The sequence below is a fragment of the Solanum dulcamara genome, chromosome 12, assembly GCF_947179165.1.
Source record: "Solanum dulcamara chromosome 12, daSolDulc1.2, whole genome shotgun sequence".
NCBI classification, from domain to species: Eukaryota; Viridiplantae; Streptophyta; class Magnoliopsida; order Solanales; family Solanaceae; genus Solanum; species Solanum dulcamara.
Genome location: NC_077248.1, coordinates 4,476,033 through 4,492,245, shown reverse-complemented (window position 1 = coordinate 4,492,245; position 16,213 = coordinate 4,476,033). Strand labels below are relative to the sequence as shown.

Sequence of the window (16,213 nt, the reverse complement as noted above, 5' to 3'; positions counted from 1 at the left end):
CAAAGAATTATATCCACTATTAAAGCCATATTCAATTTAGTTTAGCTCATGTATAATTAGAATAACATAACAAAACATCAATAATTATTGTTTTGTTACCACAAGAATGGTAATGGAATGGATATAATCCCTCCATTCAATATAATCCCCCACTTCTTTTAATTAGAGTTATGGATTTGCGCCTGATTTTTTTTTGTTAGGGAGCAATTTACCTATTAATTAATGTATTATTTATATACAATATGAATTTAAATTAGTCGAAAGTTCAATATGAGAATTTAAATTGAATATTTATTTTTATTTTCTTCTTACAATTTGAGTACTTTTTCAAAATAAATATTCTTCCTTCGATGAGATAGTTTGTCTTTGAATTCGAAAATAATTTTTTCAAATCTCTTATTTATATATTTTTTTAAAAACACTTGCAAAAAAGATATGTGTGAAGGATCATTCATTCAATTAACACTATAATAAGCCGTTATTTTGGACCCCATGAAATTTAGGTGGGAGTGGGGGAGACGTGGCGGTCCGGAGGACTATATCTAAATAATAAAATAATGGTTCGTTTTTGGCATAAATAGTTAAACCCTATATTTCAGTATTTGTATATTGAACTTTTATATCTATAAATATTTAATAGGTATTCGTTATTCGAAACTTAAGAAATATTTAAAATACTGGTTGGAAGGATGAATTTTTTTCTTATAATTTTTTTTTTGAAGTAAAAGTCCATGTACAAATACAAGTCGACCAACTTACACAAACTCATTTTAAAAAGTTTTTTTTTTGGAATTTATACTCAAATATAATTTATGAGACTAGTTGGAAGGTCAAGTTTTGCTTGACTACACTTTTCCATGTTGGCTAACATTCTTGGATTATATTAATCTAATCTTGATATATGGTGATATTTTTCCTTGAGCAAAAAGACTTGATGAGTAGGACCATTATTTCCTTCTCATCATATTCCCCCATTTGGAGAAAATTGATTGAATTTTTCATCCTAACTAATTTTTAAATCTAACTTTCAATGAGGGACAAAACTCAAAAGAGGTAGTAATAGTCACTAATAATAATTGGTGATTGTATATACTACTTTATACTTAATAGATAAGTTTGAACTCACTAATTGTGTAGTTTCATTTCACATTTACAGTAGAATCAACTTATTTATTTTTATCAAAAAAATTTCAAGACACATCTCATTCATTCATTTTCTTGTATTTAATAGGTAAGCAAAGTTTATTATCCTAAAAATATTTGTATATAGTTTAGATAAATACTATAAAAAATGAAGGTGTCAGATGATAGGAATGTGGATTAAGATGACATGTGTTAAATGGTAGACATGACATGAAAATGTGGAATGTGAATAATAGAGACTGCTTTCCCTATTATCATCAGGGAGTTCAAAAGTAACTCGAATAATAAAAAGTTGCTAGAATGGAGAGTAGCTCAGAATTATGACTATTTTTCACAATATGACCAAAAAATGGCCGGTTAGTGCCTTCTGGTTATGCCAATTGCACTTTAATAGGAAGTACTATTTGTTAAAAACGTGCATCAAGTCCTCCAAATATTGGGGCCCACTGAAAGCACTAATATTGGGGCCCACAAGATCAATGAGCACCGCCAGCCCCTCTATATGGCCCACATTGTTGGCCCATTCTCTACTCTTTGGGCGTTTCTTATGTTCGTATTGGGGTGTTAAATAAGTGGGTTGAGTTGAAATTAGAGATATTAAAAAGAAAAAGAATATTTATATCTTAAAAATTGAAATTATTTACAAGCAGTGACCTTCTTACTTTCATATCCTCCTTGTTTTAAACTGTTAATTCGCGTGTACCGTTTGATACCATCGAAATATATATATTGATGGTATCAAAGTGTCACGATCCAAAATGGGTCATGAGTGACACCCACACTTAACCTCCTTGGTGGGAGAACCAATAATACAAACTTCAATTTATAAAATATGACAATAATGCGGAAGCTCAATTTATGAGTGTAATAAATAATAAAATCACTTAAGTCTATTACATATGCTTTCCTAAAACCTGAAAGTCATCACTTCAATGACATCTAATTCTAAAATACTAAGTCTGAAAATACCAACACCAGAATAAATAAATAACTTAATGCGTCTGAAAACTAAGGACATCATGACATGCCTGAGAGAATCCAACACGAGTTAGAAAGAATATCTCACCCTGGAACCTGATGTGTTGGACACTGGCTAGAGCTAAGGTCGAGTCAAAGTCGATGGAACACTCGCTGCACTCCACAAAATAAAATAAAGAAAATTACAAATAGGGGTGGCATAAATAGAAATCAATATGCATAAAATAATAGCGGAAAATCAACCATAACACTTAACAGGTGGCAACCAACAAGATCAAGATCAAGTGACAACACAATGAACCATTACATAATCAGTCAACAATATCAAAAGTATACATGAGGATCCATGCCTCCACACTACGGTCTTTTGGAAAATGAGTTATTTGAGATTGAGCAGTATTAAGTCATATTAATATGTTTTCCTTTAATATTATCCTGCCGGAATGTGAAAACCTATCCAAATATACCGTGTCAAAACGTGACACCCGATCCAAATATATCGTGTTAGAACATGACACTTGATCCAAATATAATTAATTTATCTTTTTTATTATCACATCCCACTTCATTAACAATATTTCATCAAGCCTTCTTTATTCAAGACATCACTTTTGATAGGGCAAGTTCAAGATTGTGGATTTCACGGTCTTGGGATTGCAGACCAATCACAACAATATATCAACCATCCAAACCACAACAATTAAATGCATATTAAGCTTCACACATTACTCAATGACTATCAATCACTATTAAGGTCTATCTATGATATAGAATAAACCATAACCTACCTCAATCGAAGAACCGAAATAAAGCAAGCTAATCCACCAATGCCTTTCCTTTCTTCAATGCCTCACATTTTCAATCTATCAAGTATACAATATTCTCAATTAAACGAGTCCGTAGACACCCATATTACTATAATCAATTTTCTAAAGTCCAAGCCTAAGGTTAAGTCTCAATTCCTCCAATATCATAACTTTAACGGTATTCATATAATACAATACACTTAATATTTAATTACCTATCTCAATTTATCAAAACTTGAATTAAAATATAATAATTGTAAGAAATTAATTTTTTTTATCAAAGCCGAATTACAAACTACTACATCAGTTCGCTGGACAACACAAACTCAATTCATTCATCCCATACTTCTCTATATTACTTCCAAACAACTATTATTCAATTATTAGCCTCAATCATTCGCATCATTAATTAATGATTAACCATCAAAATTGTCACAACAATATGAACTCAGATTGCAACAGCAAGACATTTCAATTTGATTTTCTTTCTTTCTCACCACCATTATAATAATCACACCAATATGATCATCTATGTTCGTAAAGAAAGGATAGGCGAGTGATGATTTTACCTGAACACTGAACTACGACGTTCTCTTCTCGAAGTCGTCCGCGAAGGCAAGTTTCTACCCTGTTTTTTTCCTTTTCTAAATTAATTATGTATTAAAAGTCACAAACCCAATAACTTAATTTAATATATATGGAATAAGTGGTATATGATATTAAGTAAATTACCACTTTACCCCTCAACTAAATAACTCTATTCACCGATTAGTCCAAAATATCTATTAAAAATTTACGGAATGAGTCTTTTATGAAATAAAAAGCTCTAGTTCTCAAAACGTCCTAATGGGTCGTTACACAAAGAGAAGTAGAGAACACTACTCAGTTACTCATTGATATCATTAGAGTATATATATAACATGCAGTATTTTAGTGAAAACACTATACAATTATTGTTTAATACCATCAGACTATATAGATACTATCAAAATATATATATAAATATCATCAGAGTATATATATATATACTCCGAAAGTATCAAGAATGAAGAAAAAGTAGTTCAGTGAAAAGAACAAGGGGGCTTATATTCAATTATTATTTTCACATTTTGAATTAAAAGGTCTATCTAAATAAACACTTGTTCACGGTTTCAATTTATGTAATAGTGTTTGATTGGACTTGCAGTTTAACAATAAAATGAAGATCTTTAAAACTTGTGATTTTAAAGTAATTCATAGGTATTTATATGACTATAAATCATCTCATAAAAGGGTGATATACACGAGTGAAATTTATAGATTATTATTGATAATCTATTATAAGAGTGGTCCCTTACGAGGCCCATGACTTCTACAGAGGTGAAATTTAAGGGTATGCACAGTTTTGCATGCCTCTTTTAAATGATAGTAACGTCCCCATCAAGTTGATAACTACTACTTGTTTTTAAAAGTTTTTTTCACATGGTGTCTAGTATTTGCATACGAATCCGACTTTATCACGATCACGCGTTGCATGACCATTTTTAGTAGCAATAACACTCTCAATATAATTTTTTATATTTATTTTTAAGGCTTAAATTCGATATTTCTAATTAAAAATGGACTTTAACTATCATATCACAACGCATGTCAGTGACTTTGCTATAGAGTAATTACCAAGGGTCTTCAAGATGTCAAATTACATGCCGACTTTGGGCTTTAGTTTTTCTTATTCAAACATTTTTGCTGAATTGGATCGTTCAGTCACCAACCAAAGTGGAAAAATTCGAAAGAAAAACAAACATCAAAACAACATGTCACGATATTCTTTGTATGCCTAACTTTGAATGGAAAAAAGAGAGTTCAACAAAAGACGGCTATTTTCTACAAAATGTTTCACATATCACTTCAATCTACATGATGCTCCTTCCATTTTGACTTGTTTCATACATCATTCTATTTTTATCACGTTTTCACAATTTCTAAAGTTACGCACTCAGCTTTCAAACCTTAATGCTAAACTAACTTTTCAACTATTAGAATAATGATCTTTTTTTTTATTATTATTAATATATACTCCTTTCACCCTAAAATAATTGTCATGTTTTGTCTTTTACGAGTCATTTGACTAATTTTTGGAATTGAATTGCATTAGATTAATTCAGATTTTAAAACTAAAATCCAGGTAATAGAAAAATTATATGAAAAGTACGATAACTTGCATTTTTTCTCATATTAACATGATAAAAAATATCTTAAAATATTGCTCATTGTTAACGTAATTTGACTCTCAAGCAGCGAAACACAATAACTATTTTGTAACTGTCAAGGGCTGTGATGGAATGATAGGTACTTTTTAATCCAATCCATGGCTATGAAGTCTCCTTAATAAGGTACTTTCACTATAAAATTCAGATTTAAGGGGCGTTTGAATTGACATTTCTTAAGTGGCTTAAGCTAAAAGCTAAAAGTTATAAGTTGGAACACAAACTTTTGAATTTTGGCTTTTTTGGTAATTTTTTAACCTAAAAGAAAGTGGTAAACTTTACCTAAATCCCATAGTGAAAAAGCTCAATTACAATGCATCCCTTATTTTTCTTAAATTACCCGATTTCCCTTTTTTTTTTCAAATTTCTGATACATTACTCACCTTCCTGATACATCAGTTTTTGGGTGTAAAATAATTAATGCTTGTGAGTTATTTATGGATAGTAACGTAATTTAAGTTATGATTGATTGTTTCAATCAATTAAAGTGCTAAATAAGGTAAAGAATCCTTTTAAGAATAAAATAGTTATGAAGATCAAGAAAAATTCTAAAAACAGAGCATCAGTGCGAAAAAAAATTCAATCAGAATCATGAGATGTATCAGAATCTGATACATAAACATGATGTATCAGAATCATTATATTTTGATACATGAGAATTTTAATACATAAACAAGATGTATCAGACACATTAAAGGTTGGTACGTGAGGTGTTGATACATAGACAAGATGTATTAGAAACATTAAATATTGATACATGATAATCTGATATATAATCAAGATGAATCAGATTCATTAAATCTGATAAATGAGATTCTGATACATAAATAAGATGTATCAGAATCACTAAATCTTGATACATGAGATGCTGATACATATACAATATCAGAAGAATTCAAGTTTGATAAATTAGAATCTGATACATTAACAGTATGTATCAGAAACAATCAAGTTTGATAAATTAGAATATGATACATTAACAGTATATATCAGAAGCAGTCAAGTTTTATACATTAGAATATGATACATTAACAATATGTATCAGAAGCAGTCAAGTTTTATACATTAGAATATGATACATTAATAGTATGTATCAGAATCAAGAAGCAGTCAAGTTTGATGCTTGATAATATGATATATAAACTTTCATCTTATATTAGAGTTTCATACATGAGAAAAACTTAAAAGTCTGGTAATTGTACATTCTTCTAATACAAAATTCAAAAAAAAAAAACTACTCGACGTCCATCGGTTCTCCTTGACTAGAAGATATGAAATCTCTCTTAGATTTTTTAGGATCTTCGGTATCGCTAACATAACCATCCTTGGCCTTTCGACAACCAAAATTCCACAATAGTGTGGCATATCTTGAACGGAAGAATTCGACATGTAGTCCAGTATTTGGAATAGAAATTCCATCTTAAATAACTTTATACCTTCTTCACCTATTGATGATTCAAAATCATCAAGAAAATTAGCCCTATATGCCGTTCCGAATCTCAATGGGTGGGACGGGATCTTCTTGATGACGTATTTCATTCCCTGCATTGGCATGAAAATGGTTAAATACAACTTGAACTTTATACATAAATACGATGTATCATATGCATTAAAATATCTGATCCATGAGATGAGATTCTGATACATACAGAAGATGTATCAGAAACAGTTATATATTATATTCTGATACATAAATGTAGAAGTATCAGAATCATTAAAACTTGAAACATCAAAAAATGACACTTACACATGATGTATCAGAAATGGTAAATCTCCAAAAAATTGTATTTGAAAAAATATTATGTATCTGATACATAAATGTATATGTATCAGAATCATTAAAACTTGAAATAACAAATACTGAGACTTAAAGATGATGTATCAGAAATAGTAATTCTCAAAAAATTGCATTTGAAACAGACATTATGTATCTGATACATAAATGTAGATGTATCAGAATCATTAAACTTGAAATAACAGAAACTGAGACTTAAACATAATGTATCAGAAATAGTAAATCTCAAATAATTGCATTTGAAAAAGACATTATGTATCTGATACATAAATGATATGTATCAGCTTCATTAAAACTTGAAACAACATAAAATGACACTTAAATATGATGTATCAGAAATAGTAAATCTCCAAAAAATTACATTTGAAAAAGACATTATGTATCTGATACATAAATGTATATGTATCAGAATCATTAAAAATTAAAACAACAGAAACTGACACTTAAACATGATGTATCAGAAATAGAAAATCTTCAAAAAAAATTCCTTTTAAAAAGACATTATGTATCTGATACATAAATGATATGTATCAGAATCATTAAAACCTTCACAAAATTTTCATTCTAAAACAAAAACTTAATTGAACACATACCTTTGGGAGATTAGGGCATGTTGTAACCCCTTCAATCTTGTTGTCTATTTCTTTGGGTGCATGTTTAACTGTAGCTTTCGACTTCAATTTCTCACGTAGCTTATTCATCACTGCTGGATCGTTACGATGTTTGGATCTAACTTCGTCGTAACCTTCCCAAGACGAATCAGAACCAGGAGAAACAAGAATTCGTTGATTTTTATTGGACTGTTTGAGACCATGAACGGATTCCATATGTATCATTGAAGGTATGAGAAACAAAAATAGAAAGATTTACAGAAGAAAGCAAATGATAAAAATTTAGAAGATTTTTCAAAGATTTTCAGAAGAAATCAAAATATACAAATTTTAGGAGAAATCAGATTGAATGAGGATGAAGTAAAATTCCATATAAGGGAAGATTGAAATATACCTTATTTGGAACCTTGAAATTGATTAACAGTTGAAGAATAACAAATTAACTAGAGCAAATTAGGGCAAGGATGAAGGAAGAAGCGGATGTATCAGTGAGGTATAGAGAGAGAAAGGAAAAAGAGGGAATTTGGAAATTTTTTGATGTATATGAGAATAAAAGTAAATATATTAGGGGAATATGTGTAAAAGGGTAATTTACCGCCTAAGAGAAAATAACTTAAAAAGCCGAAAGCTATTTAAAATAAGTTAATTCAAACACCACTTAATCGGACCATGCTTTTGCCGGATATCCATGAGCTGAGCCCATTAAAAAAATAGTTGGGCCTATTGGAAGGAAGGACTCGTGGATCTCAAATTCCCAGGCCCAAGTTTCCTTCTTGCTGAACAAATGGGCTCCAAATGATCCAAATTGCAATTTCAGTTTCTTCGTCTACGTTGCCACCATTTCCCTGAGCTGCGAACTCCGTCTGCCGGCGACGAAATTGAGTCGTAAGTTCCTTCTAATTTCCATATGATTCTTTTTACTAGCACAATAACTGGAAGGAAGTGTCCCAAGGGCTTGTATGGTACTTTCTGTGCGGTAATTTTTCATGCTACACTGTTTGTGATTGTCTTTTATCCTATGTATTTTAGTCAGTACCTTTTACCCTATCTGTTGCTTACTATTAATTTCGTACTCTTCCGAAATTCGTTGATCGGAAGCTGAACCAAGTGATGCATTGTGGCATTTACACTAATTATATTTCACCCGCTATTGTTGGATTAGCAATATAAACACTGTTCCTGATAAGGTAGACAGTAGTTTAGAAAAGATTAGGCAGTGAATCACAAAGCTTGCATCACTCGTGATCTAGAAGAGCTTGACCATAAATTTATGACTTGTCTTATAGTACTTTTCGACCTTCTCTTTAGGAAGAAGACGGAAACCTTGATCTATTGTCTTCTCTTAACTTCAGTTGAATGATTAATGAGGCCAATACTTAACAAAAAATCAATTATTAGATGCCAATGACATGAAAACCGCAATAGCACATAATTGTTATCAAAATTGACCTTACACCTGTCTAGGTCGTGTATGGGTAGAAGGCTAGTAGGTTTAGGAAGGTTTAAGGTTGTTCATAAGACTATTCGTTCCTTTATAGTTGTGTTGTTGTTGTTGCTTTTCGATTATCACATTATTTTGCTACTGTTATTGTTTGTATAGTGTAGAATTTACTTTGCTCTTCGTTTTAGCTGTTATGCTATATCTATTGCTTTCCTCTTACTTGGGGTTGATACATTTGAGCCGAGGGTCTTTCGGAAACAGCCTCTCTACCTCCATAAGGTAGTGGTAAGGTCTGCGTACACTTTACCCTCCCCAAACCCCACTAGTGGGATTTCACTGGGTATATTGTTGTTGTTTGTTCTTTTTACTAGCACGGATGATTGTTTTTTTCGCTTATCAATTTGATAATGGCTCCAAAGTTGTTGTGTATTAATATTGTACAACGTATTTTAGTAATCAATTTCTGAATTTTTCTACAGTAGGAAAAGGAAAACAACAGTAAGACCATAAAAAAGATGGAATGTGTATCATTATAATTTTTAAGCCATTTACCAAATCCTTTTACTCCCCCGTTTGAATTTGTTTATCTGGTTTTGACTTGCCACAGAGTTTTTAGTCTTGTAGTCTTAAATTAAATATACGTAGATGTAGCAAAATGCCATTTAATATTGTAGTCTTAAATATATCATGTGGAAAGTTGAAATTAAAGTGTTGCTAAAAAAAAATAGACAGTCTTTTTGGAACAGACTAAAATGGAAAGTAAAACAAATAAATTGAAATGGAGGGAGTAATAAACAAGCTCGTTACCATATGGAGTTCGGAACCCAAAGACAATCGTTGAGTGAACTGTATCTTTTCTGTGTTAGTTGAACTAAGCCGCACCCTTACTGTTGGGGTGAGGCTCAAGTGATTTTATTCTGAACATTCCAAACCTAAGCATTTGAAAATTACATTTGTAAGGATTTTGTTAAAACTCAAATCAGTGCATTGACACAAACCCTTGGGTTAAGCTTAGCAGCTTATTATGTAAGAGGACACGATCAATGCGAGTGTTAAATAACAACTAAGTGTGTTTGTTATGACGGAAGTCATTTAAGTGTCAATCCTAGTTGGTATCACTTGGATGTTGGAGAAATTGATTGTTAGTAATTGTTGAGGGTATTCTTATATTTCATTAATTTTGTGCGACATATGCAAACATGTTCAATAAAGCATTATAATTCTAACAAAATGGCAAAGTTCATTGTAAAGGCCAGTGAGATCTTTTTCTTTTTACATTTTGGGGGTATGTCTTGCTGGCTCCGCCATCATGATGGATTTAATAAACTAGTTGAGTCTTCATGATTGGTTTGTACTTTGTAGTCTTAGCTTGAGCTACATTTCATGAAAGCCCTTAAGATTTACAAAGAACTGCGCTTATATGAATAAAATATAAGAGATCCTTGCAAATTTGCCATTTTAAGTTGATTATATGTCGACACTTGCTTAAATTTATGTCTACATTTCTTAAGTGCAGTTTTGACCTATTTTTAATGTCAATATACATGTTTTTGTTAAGGAGTAACTTAATTGGCTATTAGAATAAGGGAAAAAGTGCATCAAGAGCCATGAGCTTTCATACCTGTGAAAATGGGAACTTTTGAAAGTTCTCATTTAGGAGTTTTCATGTTAAACTTGACATACCTCCATGAGACAGGTGTACCATGGATAAGTGTACGTACTGAAGATCCTTGAAAATACACTACAGACTTGCCAAAATTTGATGGCAGGAGGTTTAGATTTATACCTGTACGGTTGTACCTATATTCATACTTGAATCCGTGTAGCATAGTTAATTTTCATTGAAAGAGTAACTTGGAAATATTTATGTGTGCTATGTGTAAATGCAATAATGCATAGAGTCAACACAGTATAATTGAAATAGAAGGAATAGAGCAATTTCAAGATGACTCAAGGAACTAGAAAAGAAGAATAAATAGGATAGAAGAAAGGGAAGACTTAAATGGAAGATAGAAGAATGAGAAAATAAGTGAGCCTCTGCTCCAGTCTGACTTGGAGGGAGGGAACTTTAGCAGGGGCTTTAGATTTTAGAGCACAGTTGACACCAACATGGAGGGGAGTGCTTGGGGCTGGGATCGAAGTGGTGTATTAAAACCAAATTTTGGGGTGACACAACTCTTCTAGGGGTGGTGGGGGTTTGACTGGTGTAACATTTTTTTCTTAATGAAATTGACTGGGATATGTCCTTTGATGGGTTTTGAAGAATAAGAAAGGGAGGGAGAAGTAGAATAAGAAGACAGAAGAAGAATGGTAAATTGGGCCATATAATGGGCTTATAACCCAAGTAGGGGCAATCAGGTGATGCAGCATAAGTGAATGCATGAACTGAATTGGCCAAGCCGTTGTGGGATGCCAATTGAGAGGAGTGATGCCATCATTTGTTTACTGGAAAGGGCCAATGCCTCTGTCGTAAAATTAGCCCTGCTTTTGCTTACCAACAACGAGAGAATAAGTAAAAAGGAAGAAGGAAGCCAAGGGTGTCCGTGACTTTTGAAGGAGGAAGTAGAAGATGAAAAATAAAGAAAGAAGGGTTTGTGTCATATTCCTATGCTGTCTATGAATGAAAACTCTAGTACATAAACCTTAGAAGAGCAATTTCTTGTTTGTAAAAGTTCAAGGGTTAAGTTGCCACAAAAAAATATTTTTTTCGAGAGCTAGCTTTTTCAATGTAGAAATTTACAAGGGCGCAGCTGTTCACCAATAATTAGGATTCAAGACACATTAAGCTTTTCAGTGCTTAAATATAATAACAAATAAATGATTAACTGTCCAGCATAAAATGCTTCTTTCTTTGAACTACAGAAGAATCCTGTGTGAAGATGAAAATAAGTACTTAAAGTTGTGTGTCTTTAAACTTTGAAACCATATATGCTGGAAATTTTGTAGTTTCTGCAGCTGTGAAGTTTTCCTCAGCTTGTCTGCGATCATTTTAGCAAGGATTTTTGAATAAGTGAAACATTTGTAATTTCCCATTTCCATAATTTGGTCCTGATCCACAGGAGAAGACACCTCTTTTTCTGCTTGGTGAATGACCGAGTATTCTCTTTCTGGGTGTTTCTCTTATCAGGTTGAATATTGTCAAAACCTTTTTCCCCCTCTCTGTCTGAGGTTTAGACTAATATGAGGTAGTATGAAGTGGTTTGAGCTGCTCGTCTTTATTAAAATGTATCCTTACTTCGAAAAATAACAAACATTAAGCATGTATTGTATTATCGCTTAAGCTAAATTAGAAAAAAATAATATTCTGCACATTCTATAATATTGGAAAGGATTTTTTACTGCTCTCTTTTTGATGTATCTCTTTGTTCATTTTTATGTACCTTTTCCATCTCTTCATTTTCGTCGGCTAGAGTCAAGTTTGGTTTTTATATAATTTTTTGTTTAGCTGATTATGTTTTAATCCGGGACTTCTGCACAGCTCTAATATTCATGTCCTGCTAATTCTTGTTAGTACTGATGGATCGACAAGCTCCTGATTATGCAGCTGCTATGGCGTTTGCTCAACAGCAGCACCAAGCAGCTAACACTCAACAGCAGCAACAGTTTGGTTTTCATCCCCAACATCAACAATTTCCTCCAATTCATGGTCCTCCATTTCTAGCCCCGCATTCTTCTCTTCAACAGTTCCCTTACCCTCACCCTATGCAGCAACCACCACTCCATCCGCATACACCCCCTCCACATCTTCTTCACCTTCAGCAGCAACAACAACCACCTCCTGCTTTTCCACCACACATGCCTCCTCACCTTGCTTCATCACCTTTCTTCAATCCGTATGATTCTCCCCCACCTCCTTCCCCTCCACCATCTGATCCTGAACTCCAAAAGCGTATTGATAAATTAATTGAATATGCTGTCAAGAATGGTCCTGATTTTGAAGCCATGATCCGTGAAAAGCAGCAAGACAATCCAGCTTACAGTTTCCTCTTTGGTGGTGAAGGTCATTATTACTATCGCTATAAGCTTTGGATGTCCACTCGGCCCCCTGGTGGGGCCTTCAATCCTCCTTTCCCATCCTCTTCTTTGCCTATGATGCATCCACCAAATCCTATGATGAGTCCGTCACCCTTAACTCCATATAATGCCTCCAATGCTTCTGCTGCAATGTTAGGTCCATCCCATTTGCATCGACCTCCTTTCCCGCCATTTTATGATCAGCACCATTCTCAGCCTTTTAGCCGAGCAGATTATGATCATTCATATGGGTCTTTCAAAGGTCTATCTAGGCCTCTTCCATCAGATGTAGAGATGGAGCTAGGTAATGTTATAAATAATCTTACTGGTACGAAAGAGTCAATTAAAGGTGCCAAGAGTTGGTTTATGCAGAGATCTCCATTTGTACCTGCTTTGGCTGAGGCGCTCAGAGACAGGGTGTTTTCCATAGATGATTCGGAGAGGCAACTGCATATAGTCTATCTTGCCAATGACATCTTATTTGATAGGTAACATTTGATATCTTGGTACTTAATGATTTACTGCAAACTCCTAGATACTCTGAGTTCTCCTTAACTTTTTGTCTATGCTTTCCTTTTTCTTGTTAAACTTCAAGTGCAAAATATTTCTTATTGCTTCTTTGGTGCATGTTATTGACTTTCTCATATTAGCTAACATAAATAAAGTTTGTCTTGTAAATTGTAATAAAAAGAAGACACACTGAAATTACTCTTGATTGTCAAAATGAATAGGGACCATCACAGATTCTTGCGGGCTAATTCTTGTGATTAATGCCTTGCTCTGTGCCAACCTTTAAATCTCTTTGCCATTTTTTTGAATAATATTTTTAGCAACAACCTGTTGAAGTAGTGCAATAGAGTGGAGATGGTGCATACTGGTGTTTAGGATGAAATGCTTGGTCTTTGCTTGTAGAAATTTGTTACTGCTGGTTGTATATTGGTTCAAAGGTGGTAGCATGGGCAGTTGGGGTTTGTTAGATGGTAGAAATCTTGCCAACATTTGTAATTTGATGTCAACAAGAACTAATGAACTCTGAGTGGACGACATCCAGTTTGAAGGTGGAGGTAGCAGTTGTAGTGGTGGGTGCACATAAGAACCCTATGAGAAAGTAGCCTATAGACATCACTTTTCTTTATGAGGAGTAGCCTATAGGCATCATTTATTTTGATGTATTCAGTGTTCGTTAGCTTTGGAGCACAATTTACTTTTGTCTTTCTGAACTGTTCTCTTTATGTATAGAAGATTGGGTTTTGTTCGAAGAAAACCATATCGTTTTTTAGGTTTTCTACCTTTTGGTATGCTTCTTTATATGGGCGCTTTTTTTGCCCAAATAGTTTATTCAATTAATAAAACAGAGTATATCAGAAAGGGTAAATTAATCTTATCACAATTTTTGACGTTAATTATAAAATCTATTAAAAGAATGTTACAAAGAAATCAAAATTAAGGGAAATAAACATAATATCGTCAATCACAAGGGAGGTAAGTGCTCCAAAGCCAAACCTGACGGGAGGTTCTAAAAATATTCCTACATTTTTTACTTTATCAATAAAACTATTGGGTTTAATACACACTTGATCCTCTCACTCTCTCTTTTGGTAACCCCTACTAAGAAATGATACTCAACTATATTCTCCTTTTATTTTCTGAATTGTGCAGCTTGCAGCGACGAATCAATCCTTCTGAGCTTGACAATGAGGCACTTGCTTTTAAGCCTGTTTTGGGTCCCATGCTTGCGAGGATATACCATAACCCTCAAAACAAGGAAGACAATCAATCTCGGCTTCAAAAAATTCTACAGTTTTGGGGTACGAAGGAAGTTTATGATCAGGATACTATTTGTGCACTTGAAAAAGAGATGCTAGGTGGGCACCCTGCAAATTTTTCTGTTCCTCCAAAGGAATTAATCACGCCAGATACTTCTGCTGCTGCAGGTAATTGTTTGCTTTTATAACTGGAGTCAGGAGTACCAAGATGTTGAATATCAGAGATTCATTAAAAAAATGATTCTGCATTGTTAGTTGCATATGTGAAAACACACTCTTGTTTGTATTTCTTACGGTTTTGTTTGTGGTTTCCTAGGATTAATGCACCAGGCAGCAAATCAGAGTACTTTTCAGTGGAGGCCTGACCAGCAAAGTTTAACAAATCTAGCTGATCAAGGCAAACAAGTTCCTCTTATACCATCTGTTGCACCACAGCAATTTCATGCTGGTGCTGTTCCGCCTACTGGATTTCCTGGGTTAATGCCTATACCATCTTCTGTTCCACCAGCAAATCTACAATCGGCAGCTCATCTGACACCAGCATCAACTGCAAATGTTGGTGAGAAACTACCTCCGTATCCCTTGTTCCCTCCTGGTCTTATTCCTGGTATGGTCAGGAAGATGCAGATTGGTAGTGGGGTGCCTTACTCTCCCATGAGCCCCTTGGATATCCCAACTGCCATACCACCCTCCACTGTGTCCGAATCTGAAATTCTTGAAAGGGTGTCTAAATTTTTTAGAGATATTGGAGAAGTTAATCCATCAGAAGGACCTATTAAACAATCTGATTCAGCCAACAATTATGATGACTATGAGAGAGACTCCCCTGTCCGGAAGGGAGGGGCTTGCATTCCTCCACCTCTGAACCTTCAAGTTGACCCGGAAACTGGGACTTATCCTGATGGAAGTATTCCACAGAAACCTGGGTCGGGACGATTAGGACTTGGAGCTACAGCTAATCCAAACGAACCAAATCAATATGATGATGTTTACACTTCTTACAGGAAAGATAGAAGCACCAATTATCATACATCAATGAGTGCAAGAACTGCTACGAGGTGATCTAGGCGATAATGTTAGACTAATCCTTTTTCCCTTTGATCTACTTTTGAGTGGACTAAGACTGTATTTTGTCTATCTATGTTGTAAATTGAGATGAATATTGAATGACATCGCCACATGTAACAAAATGAGTGCTGTATTGCAACGGTATTCGTCTATTTGATCTTTCAGATGTCTTTTCCCTCCTATTTTTGCTGTGGACGGCGATGCTATTGATATTCTTAGAGAAATGTCTTACGAGGATAGTATATTGCCATTTCTCCTTGAGCCATACCTCCGAGGTAGGGGTAAAATCGGCATACACTGCCCTGTCTAGACCCACTTGGATTATATGGGTAAGTTGTTAATGTT

General features: G+C 33.7%; 1 protein-coding gene across 3 annotated transcripts; it reads left to right on the top strand.

Moving 5' to 3' along the window:
• Nucleotides 1–8,361: 8,361 nt before the first annotated feature.
• Nucleotides 8,362–16,032, top strand: LOC129876422 (uncharacterized). Of its 3 annotated transcripts, none has more exons than XM_055951866.1 (4): nt 8,362–8,464; nt 12,532–13,522; nt 14,694–14,968; nt 15,117–16,032. In XM_055951866.1, the coding sequence occupies exons 2-4, from the start codon at nt 12,537–12,539 to the stop codon at nt 15,860–15,862; spliced, it is 2,007 nt and encodes a 668-aa protein (XP_055807841.1). In that variant the 5' UTR covers nt 8,362–8,464; nt 12,532–12,536; the 3' UTR covers nt 15,863–16,032. The 3 variants fall into 3 exon arrangements, with proteins under 3 accessions (XP_055807841.1, XP_055807842.1, XP_055807843.1); XM_055951867.1 differs by having other exon boundaries at nt 8,392–8,464; nt 12,499–13,522; XM_055951868.1 differs by lacking the exon at nt 8,362–8,464 and adding an exon at nt 8,465–8,555.
• The last annotated feature ends 181 nt before the right edge of the window (nt 16,033–16,213 follow it).